Source organism: Chroicocephalus ridibundus, chromosome 2 (genome assembly GCF_963924245.1).
Source record: "Chroicocephalus ridibundus chromosome 2, bChrRid1.1, whole genome shotgun sequence".
NCBI classification, from domain to species: domain Eukaryota; kingdom Metazoa; phylum Chordata; class Aves; order Charadriiformes; family Laridae; genus Chroicocephalus; species Chroicocephalus ridibundus.
In genome coordinates, this window is record NC_086285.1 from 91692199 (window position 1) to 91708978 (window position 16780).

Below are 16780 nucleotides of genomic sequence, written 5' to 3' on the forward strand. Positions count from 1 at the left end.
GTCTTTGACTGAAGGAAACTGTCAGCCACTGAGAAGCCATTGGGAAAGATGTCACCAAACAAATTGGATTTTCACAACATTGTTAGTTTGTGAAATAACCTTATGGAATAGATTTTTTTCCTGAAAGCTCTTAAATGGAAATCATTAAAAAGAACATCATCGTTAACAATTAGATAAAACATGGAAATGTAAGTAAGTTAAAATAACTTTTTAAGAGGATATTTCAGACTTGGAAAAAACAGAGTGTATTTAATTTTTTTTTTTTTTTGAGACAGAAATACACAGACCATCACAATGTATGCTCTGAAGGAAACCCACAGAGGCTTCTGGGTATTGAAACAAATATGTCAAGAGCCGTTTCTCATTTAACCTTAGGTTATTTGACATCTCCTTATTTGTTGTTTGACAGCTTCATTGGGTGCATTCCACCAGATAGTATATGATTTCTGTTGTGTCAAGTTTTACTACTTTTAAACAGACTTAAAAATAGAACTCACATTTTTAACACTGATGTTGGAGGAAGAAAATACAGCTGATTTATTCTCTTTAGAAGGATTTCTTTCTTTTTTTTCTTCTTTTTTTTTTTTTTGTCATGCCATGTTTTAGGATCTAGCAAAAAATAAGTGAGTTTGTATTGACAGGAAGTTCAGGCATGTGCAGGGATGTTCCTCATTTGTACGAAACCGTTGGATGTGAATACATGGGGTTTTCAGTATAAGCATTGTATTTGTTTTGAACTTTGCCTTTTTTTTTTTAAGAGACTGATAGATTGGATATTTTCGTATAGAATGGCCTTTGAAAATAGTTGTGACTTCCATTATTTTTAATATTACCTGGTTTATTTTAGGAAAGGATTTATTAACTTGATCTTTCACAGAAGGTGTAAAATAGCTGGGTCTGGATTCAGGATTTAGTGATAAACTAACGAAGGTAGATGAACTTCCAGAAAGATCTAACAGAAGCCATGATTTTCCCTTCAGACTTCTTATTCCAGGATTCCGATAGCTTTGTCAGAGTTTCCTGCATTTCAGATGGACATCTTCAAAAGAGCCACACAGTTAGTGTTCCTAATTAAAAAGAGGCATGTTTGTGTGATGCCTCTGAATTATCTGGATATTAATGCAACTGAATGTGCACGGAAGGAAGGTGTGATTTTTCCGTTGCAGTTCTCAACTGAATCAGAGATCTAAATGCAAAATCTAGTATGGAAGAGTGTCATGGTAATGGGTGGGTCCCCTTTGACCACTATTGCCTATAATCATAGGGGATTAATCATGGGGTTAGAAGGAACACTAAACAATGCTTTTATGGGTGTATTAAATCTTTGTAAATGTGTGGGAAAACTTCTGCTGATGTACAAAAAAACCCTAAATCATCTCTGCAGTGGTAATGTTAAAGAGCAAGGAAAGTGAGATAGTAGCATTTTGTATAATCAGTGCAGAGACATTGGATCGTTCAGTCCACTTAAGTGTTCTCTGTAGGATGCTCTCTCTGTTGCTTATCCAAGAACTGAAGGAAGAATCCAGAAGCTTGGTGCGATGAGTGGATGTTTTGAGTGCTTACCTTCATAGAAAAGCTACGTGTAAATAAAAAGGTGTGGAGCAGAAGTGTTCCATAGCGGTGATGTGGGATAAAGCTGCATGACTTCTCCCTTTCCTTTAGATCAGTCTGCTAAACCTTGCTCTCACTTAAGCTGTTGCTGTAAAGAGAGACTATGCAGGTTATTGATGGGAAGAAACAAACAAAAAGCTGGTAATCAGCTAGAGTTGAGAGGACGTGGGAGTCTGAAATGCATTTGCAAATGGGGGCACAGGGGTGAGTGAACTTGACATACAAAAGTGTATTCCCCTCTACTGTATTTTGTTTGTCAAAGCTGTGACCATGATGCATTTGCTGAAATGTGTTTAATAACCACTGCCCTTTAAAACTATACCGCAGGACTGAACCCACCACGAGAAGGATAATTTTGCCTGTATTATTTAACTGAAGCAGGCTGTCACAGTAGTCATTTCATGACATTTTGGAGCTTATCCAGCAGTTCTTTTGAGTAGTAACTACTTAAATATAATCTTTATTTTGGAAGTTTGCCTAGTATTAATGTGTAGAATATCCACTAATAGTTTTGTTTTAGGAGTACAATTTTGTCCTTTAGATTGGTGATTCACATTTTAAAACGTATTACATTAAGTCCTTATGAAAGCTAAATTCCAAGTACTATCAAGTACAGTGACATATGAAATGGTAGAGTACTGTTTTCGGTTGAATATAATTTTTTTTAAAAAGCCAGCTATTTGAAGTTGCTGTATTACTGTCTTCCTTCTGGTTTCTTTTACATCCACGCACAAATTTTGTCATGTTTTCCTTTACAATTTACAAATATAAAAAAGCATGTCCAGATGGCTACAGCAATAATCTCTGATCATAGATTCATAGAATGGTTAGAGTTGGAAGGGACCCTAGAGATCATCTAGTTCCAACCCCTCTGCAATGGGCAGGGACACCTTCTGCTAGACTACGTTACTCAAAGCCCCATCCAGCCTGGCCTTGAACACTTCCAGGCATGGGGCATCCACAACTTCCCTGGACAACCTGTTCCAGTGCCTCACCACCCTCACCATAAAGAATTTCTTCCTAATACCTAATCTAAATCTCCCCTCTTTCAGTTTAAAACTGTTACCCCTTGTCCTATTACTACACTCCCTGATAAAGAGTCCCTCCCCAGCTTTCCTGTAGGCCCCCTTTAGGTACTGGAGGGCTGCTATGAAGTCTCCCTGGAGCCTTCTCTTCTCCAGGCTGAACAACCCCAACTCTCTCAGTCTGTCTTCACAGGAAAGATGCTCCACCCCTCTGATCATCTTCATGGCCCTCCTCTGGACTCGCCTCAACGGGTCCATGTCCTTCTTATGTTTGGGGCCCCAGAGCTGGACCCAGTACTCCAGATGAGGTCTCATGAGAGCAGAGTAGAGGGGGAGAATCACTCCGCTTGCCCTGATGGCCACACTTCTCTTGATGCAGCCCAGGATGTGGTTGGCTTTCTGGGCTGTGAGAGCACGCTGCTGGCTTGTGTTGAGCTTCTCATCCACCAAGACCCCCAAGTCCTTCTCCTCAGGGCTGCTCTCAATCCATTCTCCGCCCAACCTGTATTTGTGCTTGGGATTGCCCTAACCCACATGCAGACCCTTGCACTTGGCCTTGTTGAACTTCATGAGGTTCACACAGGCCCACCTCTCAAGCCTATCAAGGTCCATCTCCATGCATCCCTTCCCTCCAGCACATCAACTGCACCACACAGCTTGGTGTCTTTGGCAAACTTTCTGAGGGTGCACTTGATCCCACCATCCATGTCGCCAACAAAGATGTTAACAGTACCGGTCCCAGTACTGACCCCCGAGGAACACCACTTGTCTCTGGTTTGCATTTGGACATTGATCCGTTGACCACAACCCTTCGAGTGCGACCATCCAGCAAATTCCTTATCCACTGAGTGGTCCATCGTCAAACCCATGTCTCTCCAATTTAGAGACCAGGATGTCATGTGAGACAGTGTCAAATGCCTTGCACAAGTCCAGGTAGATGGTCAGTTGTTCTTCCCTTATCCACCAATGCTGTAACGCCGTCATAGAAGGCCACGAAATTTTTCAAGCATGATTTTCCTTTAGTGAAGCCCTGTTGGCTGTGATGGGATGATTTTGTCTCTTAATTATTCAACATGTACTACTGCAATCTCTGTGTTACCTCTTACCAATTTATATAGAATGCAACAACTAAATTTCATATTACCTCTTTTTTACCTGCTTCCATTATCTTGCCTTCACTCAAAGCTACTTTTTATACTTCAAGATTTTACACAAATTTTTCATCCAACTCTAACCTTCATCTTCTTCATTCTCCCCTCAGCTGATAAAACTTCCCTCTTGCAGCTAAATTTTTCCGATGATTATCTCACTGCATTGTCTTCTGCTGCTCTGTTTCATGGATCTCCTCCCAGTTCTGAACTACTGCCTTTTATTGGATCAAGTCATGTTTTTAAACCTGCTTCTTTTTTTTTTTTTATTTAGTTTGCTATGCAAGACAGTTTATAATAATGTGAATGGAAAAGAAAAAGATGAGAAAGCATCCTAAGCTGGAGCATCTCCCCCTTCTCCCGTCCTGCATCATACCTGAATTTGGGTAGAGGTGATGGTAGAAGGCAAGACAGGTGGCCAGCTTTCAAAGCACGAGCTTTTGTAATTTAAGAGTACTTTTTGTTTATATGTAGTGAAGTTTCAACATATTGCTAATGCAAATTGATAGTCTCAGTTTTACTTATAGCTGTAACTCTTATTCCGCATAGATTACTAATTCCCAGTGGTGAAATTTCAAGATTCACTTTTTTCTGTGAGCCCCTTATTATACAGGGAGCAGAGATGCTTTTTTAGCAGAAGATTACAAAGAGTAGGTTAACTGTAAAGCTAGGGAAGAATAGAGTTTGAAGGCTGTTCAAGAAATGTCATCATTGCAGTAGTTCCCCTCTAGAAAGAAACATTTTTTTGCCCTTCTAAAAAAATAGGTATTTAGTTACGTGAAGTCAACATAACAATGTAGCTTAAGACAAAGGAAAAACCAATGCCTTAAACTGAGAATGCATTTGCTAATAAATATGATGGAAATAAGTGTTAAGAATACTTTAATTGTCTGGTCATTTTTTTCTTACTAATCCCTGTTCAATTAGGTGGATTAGCATACTTTTATTATATTCAGGTTTAATGGGTAAATAAGATTTTTCACAAACAATTTTCATTTACTGATGTGTAGAAATATGTAGCATAGCATCTTCATTCGGGGCAGCGTTATTAGGTCTCTGAAAGTATGTGTTGCTTTAAAAAATGTTGTCCACAGCTTTATATATTATATTTTATCTCTCAAGAGTGTTCCAGAGATATTTGTAAGGGCCACTAACAGCATTGCTGGATAAATTGAAAGAAACTTCTGAAATGTAATTTATGTCATGCTTTGTGACAGTTTGTAAGGGAGTCCAGTTAATGACTACATGATTCTGTTGAAATGGAGGTCGTTGCTGACTCAGCTGTAACCAGGAGACAGATATCTTTCCAAACTGAAAGGAAATCCAGGATTTCCTACTGGATGGGTGAGGGAATATTAAAGAAAAAAAGCCATGGACTGCCTATTCTGGATTCTACTTCTCTTTGTGGTTGCAACTCATGTACTGCAGTACTTGCTTTTTAAAAAGGTGTGCAATGGATTTTCCTACTTTTACAGTCAGATGCTTATGTTCGCTTTTCACTAGGCTTTATGAATAATGTGTACATACGGACTTATATGTACTGTATGGCAATACAAGCAAATAAAATACAGCCTATGAATGTTGTGCAGTGAAGAGCTCACGTCTTTGCAGAACACGGAAACAAATGGCTGTGCTTGGTCAGAGGTGCATCCAGCCCACCATCTGGTCTCTGTCAGGAGGAAACAGCACATGTCTCGGGTTAGGGGGACTTTTCCTGAATATTGTTGCAGTATCAGGCTCAGGAAGTTCCTGAATTTCATACTGCAAAACGTGAGTGTCTAGATATTTCATAACCATCAGTGGATCCTTTTTTGAGGATCTGCCCAATCCCTTTTTGAAGCTATGTCATTTTTTAAAATCAACAGGATTCTGTGGTAAGGACTGTCTACTCAACTGCTATTACTCTCAACACCTGGAAGTATATTTTTACTACAGCACAACTTGTGTTGGAAGCCATGTTGGTGATGTTGACCATCTTTTGTGCCTTACGAAAATGTGTTTGGTTTGCCAGTAACAGTACAGCTGGAAAAGGAGCAGGCAAGTGTGGTATTGAGAGAAAGGAGAATACGAAGCGCGGGGGGTGTGTGTAGGTCCCTGAATTGCTGCAGTTCTTCCCTCTCCCATTTCCTTTTCCTGAATTAGCTGACACTTCTGCCCTCTCCTGGCTCATTTTCTCTCATTTAGTGGCTTTCCTTTGGCTGTTAAATTTCCTCTGATTTTCCTTCCAACTTTCCCCACTTTAATTATTAATTATGATTACCGTTTTGTTTTTCCACGTAAAGTTATTTTGTAAAGGAAGAAGTGTGCCAGCTTTATAGTTTGTCTGAGGAGGAGAATCCCTCCTTCCACCGCCTCAGACTGACTTTGGATGGCCAGACTGAGGATCACAGTTCAGTGGATGTCCCAAACAATGCATGGGGGAAGGTGCTGTGGATGACTGGACCAGGAGACTACCTGTGAGGGGAAAGGAAACTAGAGGTGGGAATCTGGGGCTTGGGCGGATACCAAAAAGGCCAGCGAGCTAAGGGATAGCTACGAGGAAAAGTGATTTGAAAAAAGCTGAGATTTGATGATGATTTGACTACGTTTATTTTTACCTCTAAGGTGCTTGTGGTGCTCTTCTGTGTAGACCTGCTTGGGTTGGCTGGTGTTTGCTCGAGGAAGCTGTGGTCCACTGGCGCTGTGCCCCACTTCATGAGGCAGACATGCCCACGATGTGATAAATGAGATCTGAGGTGTTACTACAAACTTCTTGCTTCACTCAGGCCAATGTTCTTGAAGCAGTGCTTCCTTTGTGGAAATCACAAGCATCACAGCTCTTTGAGCAGCGCTGGAGAACTAGCTTTGATGACAGATTCTTCTTTTATGAGTTGTCACCATCAGCTACAGATATTAGCAGACTTTTGGCAGAATGTCACTATGAATTTAAGGATTGATTTTTGACTGCGTTAGTCAATGACAGCTGATGGGTGACTGCCTCTTGCGGATCTTAAAATTCATGCCACTGCAGAAATGAACGGCAATATTAAAAAAAAGTTGAAGGAACTCGGTAATCAGTTTGTTAATTGAAGCTGACTCGCGCTTTATGAGAATACAAATTAGAATACGCTCCACTGCTGCATAGCAAACAGTCTGCGTTGCTGGGTCCAGTGATGAGACACGATAGGGTACGGCTGGATTCTTCCACTGAAGAAGCTCTGTAGCCTGCAGTCTCATCTTGATGTTTAATGAGGTGATCTTTGAGCTATTGCTCTAATCTAATTGTGTATCTGAGTGCGATACAAATTGTTTTTCTAGAGCTATATTGAGTAAGGGATGTATTTCAAAGTAATTATATTATAAAGAGGTATAGCTTTTATTTGCGCATTTGACAGGGGAACAGATGAATCACTATAGTAAAAACAACTGGCTGGTTTTCTTTGAAACAAGATTTAAATGAGTTTTGATATTTATTCACCTTGTGACTGTATATTATTAGGAGAAGTGTGACTAAAAATAAATCACTGCTCATTTTTGAAAAAAGAGAAATGTGGATGTCTTTGAGGCACAACATTCCCATTTTTCACTGGAGAAGAGGGAAGCACTCTTATTCTAGACTGATGCAGCCCTCTTGATGCCCGCCCCGCCTCCATCCCTCTTTTCTTCTGGGCTCCAGTGGTGTTCCCAGAACTGGGAACTGAGAGCATACACATTGCCTGTGAATTTAGGGAGATTTTTAGGTAGGTTTGATGACAGGGCCTTTTTTACATATTCTTTTTTCTACATGACTGCTGATACCCTTCTTCCTGCTTTGTCTGAACGCTCACTAGCAATACACAACAGCGTGGGCTTTTTTTGATAGAGGAAACAGCAGTTCTCCCTGTCTGCTCATCACTTGCAGCAGCAAGCAAATTTTCTGTTCTTTTAATAAATTGTAAAAAGGTATGACTAGCAATACTGTACACAAACTAGGTATTTTTAATAAAATTGACACGACCAAAGATGAAATAATTATTACTATTTTAAAGTGTGTACAGTAGCAATATGGGACAGTATCTTTATGTAGTCCGTTTCATTAGACGAGTACATTTGTTTCAGGTTCATGATTGTGCACAAGGGTGCCTGTTATCCAGAGCAGTTAGTTAGCATGAGTAAATTTTTATCAAACTTTTACTGTTTTGCAAGCCAAGAAGTGAAGAGAAGTGCCGCGGGGAAGTGGAATGAGTCTCCCACAGCAAATGACATGAGCAGTATCTGCGAGAGTAGACACCGGTGTGCGTGTAAAGAAACCCGGGACCTGCTTGTGGATGCATGTACCCAGAACCAGTCCTGAAACTGGCATCTTTTAACCATGCTGAACTCTGCTGTTTGTATAATCATATTGACAGAAGTTCACTTGATCATTCACTGAAATACCAGTTAAACTGACACTTACAGAATCAGCAAAGACGGTTATTTGAAAGCACCTTTGCTGCTGGACAGCTGCGGTTAATGTGGCAATTCTCTTTTTTTTTTTATACAGCGGGTTGTTTTAATCAAACAAAAGAAAACGTAGTTTGTAATTCAGAGGTAAATGGTACTTCCAACATGGTGTATTTTAACTGATCTAGAAATATTGACATCCTTATTATTTCATTTTAAATATATGACTTCAGTGCCTGGAGGGAATAGTCTCTAAACAAATCTGCTGGGACCTAGCAGTAGCAGTTACATGCCTTGCATGCTTAGCTGTTCACACTTTTTCTCTTTAGCAGTAGGTATCTTTTGTTGGCTCAGCTAAAATAAAAAATTTGTAGTTACCCTTTTTTTTTTTTCACTCCCCTCTTCAAATACTGTTGATGGAGAAATAAAATACTACGTTTGTAAAAAAAGTAATACCTTTACCTAATGGGCCTCATTCATCTTTACATTTCTTCTAGGCAAGCTAGATCAAAAAAAAGTGAATAAGGGAGAGAATTAGTGCACAAGACCCTTTACACATGGAGATAAAATAATATATTGAAATATATTAAATTTTATTATTCCATGGTGGGTTTTTTTTCCCTTTTGGATCCTCAGATTGTTTTACAGACTCATAAAATGCAATTTGTCAGAAGTCTGATTAAAGATCTGTGCTAGAAAAACTATACAAATAATATAGGTCAACGTGCTGGTTCCCAAATGTATAACGATAGCTAAAAAGATGGTCAGGGTCATTATTATGTATATGTTTTGAAGAGTTTTGACTTGACCATTGTATTTCATTGTTGAGGGAGATTTGCATATGGAGATTATACAGAAAGCAAGGAAACTAGCCTAAACTTTTCATGTTTAGGGTTCTCTTGGCTTTTGTGTCTTACGCGTCAGGCTGACTATCGCCTCTTGGCACAATGGTTGCACTTTCAGCAAGGAGAAGGCCTATTTCAGGAAAGATTCCTTTGCCTGCTTCAAGACTTCTGACTCTCAGTTGCAGTGTTTCAGAGCTGCGTGGGTACGGTGGACCGGTGCTGCCTCCACAGGCTCCCTCTTACAGCCGGTAGCTCAGACAGAGATGGGACTTGTGTGGGGGTCCTTACTCAAGGATGTGCAGGAGAGGAGCAATCTAATCCCTGCAAAGTCTGTGGAAAAGGATTTGGTTTTGAAGGCTTTTCTAAGGTGTCTGATTAAGAGAAAAGAATGTTTCCTGCCTCCATCTTTACATGTGAGATGCATGCAGCAAGAGGAGGAGTTCAGCTAGGTAGGAAAATTTCTTTGGCCCCAAAATTCTCCCACAGCATGACTGTACATGTAAACAGCTATGTTGGAGACCAACTATGGCATGTAAGTAGCCTGTCTTTCCAGAGGAGGGTGTTTGAATTTAGAGGCTGAGGAAAGGTATTGTTGTGAAGGAATCTTTGCTTCTGTTACTGAGGTCTGCACGCAAGGTATAGGTGGGGAGAAATCCTTTCAATACCTTCAGGATACAAGACATCAGACCTGTCAGCGTTTACATCTTAGTCCTTATAAATAACAGGATTAGTCCCATGACAGTCAGTATCCTTTTTGTAATGCAAACCACGGCATCCGTAAATATGTACAGATTTAGTATCTGGATGAAGAACACTGGTCCTTTTCTTTCTTTCTGGAGATACAGGATTCTCTTTTTGTTGCGTCCTGGGTAGAACTCTTTTTTGAAACTTAGCTGGGATGTAGGAGCCTGGTTACATAAAGACCGTAGAGCTTTATTTACAGCCAGGGGGACAGAATGGTGAGCTTCCAGTACAAGTGTTTCATTATATTCTTGTTTAATTTCTGTCCATTATATTCACACATTTATGGGTATTTCTGAGACTTTACAAATTAAAAGAAATAAAGTTTGTGTTTCTTTCACGTGAAAGCACCATATTCCTAGGTGTAGCAATACCTGTTGCTGTACTGCGTGCAAGAAAAACAGCTTTAGGGGGTCTGTGATGAGGTATCTGTCCTTCATTTTGCTTCCTAAATACCCATACATAATCGTACAGAAACCTGAATTAGAACTAGCTGTTAGTAATGTACTTGTAAGCTAGTAATATCCATTAGCTATGATATAACCCACATAAACTGGTTGAATTTGGATAAGAATATTGCATAATGCTCGAAATGTCATCCTTGCAGAAAATGAACTATCAAAATATTGGAACAGGCGCTTTATGCCCCTTTATACGCGAGTGCACAGAATTTCTATGAGCAGATACTGCCTGCTGTGAGCCACAAGCAATTTACAGGGACAGATTCATATTGGAACATGGCATCATAAGATAGACTACTTAGAAAGGTAGGAATATGAATTTAGCTGCCTAGAAGCTTCCCCCCATTTTTTCTGAAACGTAAGAGAATTTAGCTGAGAAGTTAAAATTGACTATTAAATTTATATACCACTCAGATGTTTTATGTCTTTGATCTATTTATTTTAGTTTAAATTAATTGAGGATTAGATCTGTCCAGGTCTTAGCTGGAAGGCTTCTAAAGGCAGCCAAACGGTGAGAGAAGAGCAGTTCGTCTTATGATGGCTGGTGCTACAGTAATGCTAGGGAGCAATGTTTACTACCCATTCTGCTTTCAGAGTGTAGCTTTTAAAACACACTGGTCTTCCTGTGGAGTATCTTTTAATTGACAGCCCTTTGCTTCATGTGTTTAGGATGTTTATTTTTCAGAAATGGAAAGTTCTGACCTTGTTAAACAGCACATCATAGTTCAGTGAGATCAAATGTATTAGAAGTCAATATTGCTGATTATTTATTCCTGAATTGCACCATTAATTAGCAGAATGACATTTCTGACATTATAGAGTTGTCTTGAATCTCCAGCCTCCCCCTCCTCCCCCCGAAAGGCAGTGATGTCTCATAACTGTGTGCTATCAACAAGCAAGCTTGTGGGACTCAGTAAAGCTGCTAGTGGCAAAAGTGTTTTGGGTTGCAGCATTAGGTTGTTACTGCTTGGAATGTTTGTTATGATAAAGCTAAAGGAATTGGGTTGGAGCTAAAATGATATTGACACTGTGAATATTATGTTACTTATTTTATAAGTGTCTGGTTATTGCATGTTGCAAAAATCAGGGAGTTGAAACTTCAACTTTGTTCAGGTACCGAATGAAAACCATTACATCATTGATTACAGTGGAAAGGAGCCTTCAGCATTAGGATCTGCAATATGCAACCCTGTCATCAGTCTTGGCAAACAGGTAGGGATTAAGCCAGTGTCAGAACCAGTGACCCTCCTGCAAAGCAAAAGTATGTTTTCAAAGCATTGAGGTGAACCTTGTCATACCACTTTCTGTGCTGTGCTCATACTCTACGGATAGGCAAAAAATACATGCTCTAGGGCTGTTGTTTTGTCAAAATAGTCAGTAATGTGAAGGAGCAATTCTTTCCTACCTTACACACTCAAGGAATCAAAGCACTTTTTCCTCTGTGATGAAGGCAGGGCGAGGGGCAGTGTATCCAAGTGAACGTGGAATGTAGGTTTAGATACATTTGCTGTATCTAAAAAAAACAACCAACCAACCAACCAAAAAACATTCCAGAACATCAGAACATTATTTTCTCCACACACATTACAAAATGAAACTTTAAAGTAGAAGGGGGAGGGAGGGAAAGAATAACAGTTTTTGAATCCTGATGGGTGATAAAAGAAATCAATATTCCTAAATTGGGTAACTGATGGTAAGTTTATGAAGTAATCAGAGTAACAGTTGATAGCATACTTTTGAGGAATCAAATACTATACAGACAGAAAGCAATGTTGTTTTGTTTTAAACATCAAGAATTGACTAATTTTTTCTGTGGTTTGCTCTTGTGCTTCAATAAATTTCTTTGAATTCTCTAGGTGGTTTTCCCACATGAGTGCAAGAAGACTAGCCAGTTAAAAGAACTGACTGCTGTGGAGGACAGCATGACCACCATGAAAGGAAGCTGCCTCCTCTCACTGCTGTTGGCAGGACTTGGGGTATTAGGAATACTGGAGCCAACAACAACAGAAGATACCCACTGCCACAGAGCTGAGCACCCAGTTATTGCATACAAAGGTAAGGGGTAAGCACAAGAAACTTTTCCAGAAGTAGGCTAAGAATTGTGTGATTTCTTCATGGAAACCTCTGTTTTTAATGTATAATGGTATGGAAACAAAAAGTGCATTATGTGCACTTTATGTGTATGGAAACAAAAGTGCTGTTATATGGTAACCTGGACTGTATTCCATACCAGTTAAATACAACTAGGCTTGCAAAATGTGTTCACGATTTGGTGCTGAATGTGTCATTTAAAGGTCGGTGACTCATTTTCCTGTGTTATTAAAACCAGCGTGTACTGTTGCATGAGGTTGTTCCTTTCCAGGTACAGGACTCTGCGTGTGTACACTTAATTTCATGAGGCTGGTCTTTGCCCATTCCTTTAGCCCATCTAGGACCCTCTGGATAGCAGTCCTGCCCTCAAGCTTATCAACTGTTTCTCTGAATTTGGTGTTACCTACAAACTTTACAGACTGCATTCTGTTGCCTCCCCTGGATTGTTGATTAAGGTGTTAAACAAGACAGGTCCTGGGATCAACCTTTGTGATATTCCACTTGTTACTGTAGTAAGGTCCATTAAATGTTGACTGTCTTGGCTTGATCATCCAACCAGCTTTTACCCATCTGGTTGCCCACCCAAAGACACAGGCTGTAACATCCTAACTTGCGGTAAGACAGTGTTGAAAGCCTTGAGATAAATGACATCCCCTGCTCTCCCCTCATCCATAAAACTAGTCATTTTATTGTAGAAGGTAATTGTGTTGGTCAGGAATGATTTACCTTTGGCAAATCCATGCTAACTGTTCTCAGTCACCTTCTCCTCCGTATGTCCAGGGAAGTGCATTCCAAGAGGATTAACTTCATAACATTTCCGGGAAGTTAAGTGAGATTGACTGGCCTATAGTTCCCACATTTGTTTTCCTGCAGTTACTGAGGACCTTCCTTCATTTCTGTGACTTCTCAGAGATGAAGAGTCGCCGGCCGTCTCTGTGTCCATGGATGCAGCTTGTCTGATCCCATGGATTTGTATAGGTTGAGATGTTGCAAGTCATCTCTGATTCAGGCTGCATCTACTGCTGGTAGTTCTTAAACCACTTTGCTAAACACCAGATGCCTTTGAGACCTTGATGGTGAAGGCTGAAACAAAGGAGGTGTTGAGTCCCTCAGCGTCATCTGTGTCTGCTGGCATTAGATCACCTGCCCAATTCAGCAACAGGCTTATATTTTCCCTGTTCAACCTTTCATTACTGTTGTAGCAGTAGAAGCTGCTCTTGTTGCCCTTGACGTTCTGTGCAAGTCGTAACTGCCATTGAACTTTGCTTAACCTGACATAATCCTTACATGCCCATGTGGTGTTTCTAAATTCCTCCATGGTCCCTGGTACCTGCTTACACCTTGTACGTACAGCCTTTTGGCGTTGGAGCTCCACCATGAGCTCCTTGCTTCACCAAGCCAGTCTCTTCATACATGTGGTTGTCATCTTGTGTGTTGGGATGGACTGCTGAGGAACAGTTGGAATAAAGTGAAGAACACTTGGAGGATATTGTCTGTAAAAACCTGAGGCGTCTAATAACTTAGATGATTTTTTTATTTACTTGAATTGAGATTTTTCCATTAGTGTCGCAACTTAGAACGAGTTCCAAATAGTTTGTAGCTATGAGGATGTAGGGATTAAATTGTATTATATTACATATTGCATTCCTCCTCTTTTTCTAAGAAAGCATGTGTAATGTTTTTGTTCCAATGCATTAGGATTTATTGAATTTTAATTGAAAAAAGATTTGTTTCCATTCTTTTCATAACATTAGAGAAAATAATGTTGTATTTTCTACAGAAAGTATTTCTGTTCTGGCATTTTAATGGTTTAATAAGAGTAATGGTACCAGCTGTCCCCTTGTCCAGTGTATTGGAGAGTGAACTAAAGTGGTTACATTCTGTACCTGGGAACTACGAACCATTAGTCTACTGTGAAGGAGGGACCTATGTCTCTCAATTATTGATGGACTAACTAGTATGATTTCTTCTGATAAAATACCTGGTTTTCTTAGCATTCATGTTATAATTTAGCTTAAAATTTTATTTCTATCATAACATGCATACACAATATTGTAAATTAAAGTAGGACAGTTGGAATTCTGGTATTTAACCGTCTAATTTCACAAACTAAGGGATCACTGCATCCCCCCCCTTTTTTTTTTTTGGTATATGCAACTGTAAAAGCAAATAATTGAGACTCATTACTTGAGCCATGTGCTAAAAGCTGGTTAAAAATGTGTTGGTTTATGAATATGATTCAGCCAACATTAAGGCTTTTTGGGGACAGACACCTCCTCTGTCTCTTGTTTCAGTTGCATCTTTTGATGTAGCCAGAGATAATGTCACAGTTAAGAGTTTACTGAACAAAACCAATTCCTTTTTACTGTAAATATATGTGGGAAATAAAATTATATAGAAGTATTTATTTTCAGATTGTTAATATGAGACTTAGTAAGATTTTCAAGGCCAGACTCCCTCTTGACCTTTGTGGTAAAACTATCATTAAGCAGTACATATCCATGACATACCTTAGCTTTTATGAACTGATATATCTTGAAAAAGTTTTCCTTCACTTAAAAATATACTGACAACCTGTAGTTTGTACTCACCACAATAATCTGTTGGGAATCATCAGTAAATCTTAGAAAGTACACGGAGAAACGTATTTGCAATGCAGTATACAGTATTTGATAGCTAGGTAACATAACTGGTGTGGACGCACAGCAATTGACTTTAGTAGTTGCAGGACTGCTAGTTAAGGGAAAACAGAAGATAAGAGATCACAGGAAAAGATGACTGAGAGGTTTGCCTTTGAACTTGTATGTTAGGAATGGACTACCTGGGGTATCAAAGTATATAAAAAAAAAAAAAAAAAAGATGTGTGTGAGAAGAGCTACTCTGTGAATGAGTTGTGCAGTGGGGGTTGGTGGGATTTAACCATCCCTCTTCACAATTTCTGTGTTCTTCCTGCAGCATTTACTGACTTCATGAATGCCTGTAGGAAAATGCCCTCTGTATCTACTGACATTATTAGTGTTGCTAAAGCAACACAGAGTCCTGAAATCAGTTCTTAACAGCTACAAAACCTTTAATTTGAATGCTGCACTAATACCCCATTCTGTAAAGTCATCTTATAATAATGTTAGATCCACCAGAACTAAATGCTGTTTGGGATTCTGAACATCAACAAAGGCTGAGTGGTATTGAGTGGTATGTACTTTAAAGCTTGTAATCTCAGTACTAACTTTACAGAGATATCAACTTGTTTGTTTTATTTATAACTGACTAAAGCCTTTTTTTTGGTAGTTTCTGGTATACCAAAATAGCAATATACTGATTTGATTTGTCTTCCTTTGAGAGTCATGGTAGATGGAGTATAAACTGTTAAATAAAACTAATAGAGTGAAAGTCTGGTGTAGTGTATGGATGAACAGCTGCAAAAGACTAATAAAAAGAAACAGTAGTCCCCGGCAGTTGTCTTGGTGAAATATGGAAAGGGAGTGTATCTCCTGAAACAGCTTACTTTCTGTCCCACTGCCCATCAAAAACTGCTCACTGAGCTGATGATCCTGTCAAACTACCTTTTGTAGAGAGGCATATACTATTTCTATCACTGATTATCCCAGCTAAATAGTTTTAGCTGAAAGACCGTGATGTATCTCCTGGTATCAAATGGCAAGAATATCACCCACCAGTTGAAAACCTTTACTCAAGTACTTTGTTTGCCGGTGGAAGAGGAAAGAGAAGTTAGAGAAGCACGGGAGATGCATGCACTTTCAAAGGATTTTTGACATGATCTGAAAATCTCTTTATCTCTCTCATATCTCATATGAGAGAGATTTTATCTCTCTCATACACAGTAGTAATAATCACATTGTAATTTTTTTTTTACCAGATAATTAATGTTAGGAATGCATAACACACCTTTTCTCTCTCCCAGAAACTATAATAAATAAATCCAAAAATATTTCCGCTCTATAATCTGTTGTCATTGGTCTTCCCAAGACTAGAATAAGACACTTCCTGTCTTCCTTTGAAGCTGGAGATTTCATTTTCTCATGATTAAAGTTGGTAGGAGCTATCACAGAGATCAGATTTATACAAAAGCAGACTCTAAGTGTGGGATGGATTGACAGGACCAGTCTGGTAGCGTGCAGTTCAGTGTTTTATGTGTTGGGACTGACTGTGATGATGCGTAGTCCCTCTTTTAAGTTTCTTTCTCTCCAAGGAAGAGTCTGCCTCCAGATGTGCAAAGGTGTGCCACTCTGTCAAAATTCAGGCTTTTTTTTTTTTTTTTAAAAAAAAAAGGTTAAAAAAAATAATCTGTCTGCATATGTTACATGCATGGACTGAGGATTCATCAGCTATGCTAGCATCAGTCCGATTGAGGCATTAGAGCCAAGAGGTTATAAATCATATGCAACTTCTAGAATTGGGTGCAAGGAAACAAGGTGCAGGTGACAGTAGAGTGTGAG

The 16780-nt window shown here is 39.3% G+C and overlaps 1 protein-coding gene across 4 annotated transcripts in view; it reads left to right on the plus strand.

The window, feature by feature from the left end:
* SEMA5A (semaphorin 5A) overlaps nucleotides 1–16780 on the plus strand; it is a 350644-nt gene that overhangs the window by 93413 nt on the left and 240451 nt on the right. For all 4 annotated transcript variants that reach the window (XM_063326183.1, XM_063326186.1, XM_063326184.1 and 1 more), the window contains one exon: nucleotides 12089–12287. In XM_063326183.1, the coding sequence (XP_063182253.1) occupies nucleotides 12155–12287 (133 nt within the window). In that variant the 5' untranslated portion in view covers nucleotides 12089–12154. The remainder of the gene's footprint in view (nucleotides 1–12088; nucleotides 12288–16780) is intronic.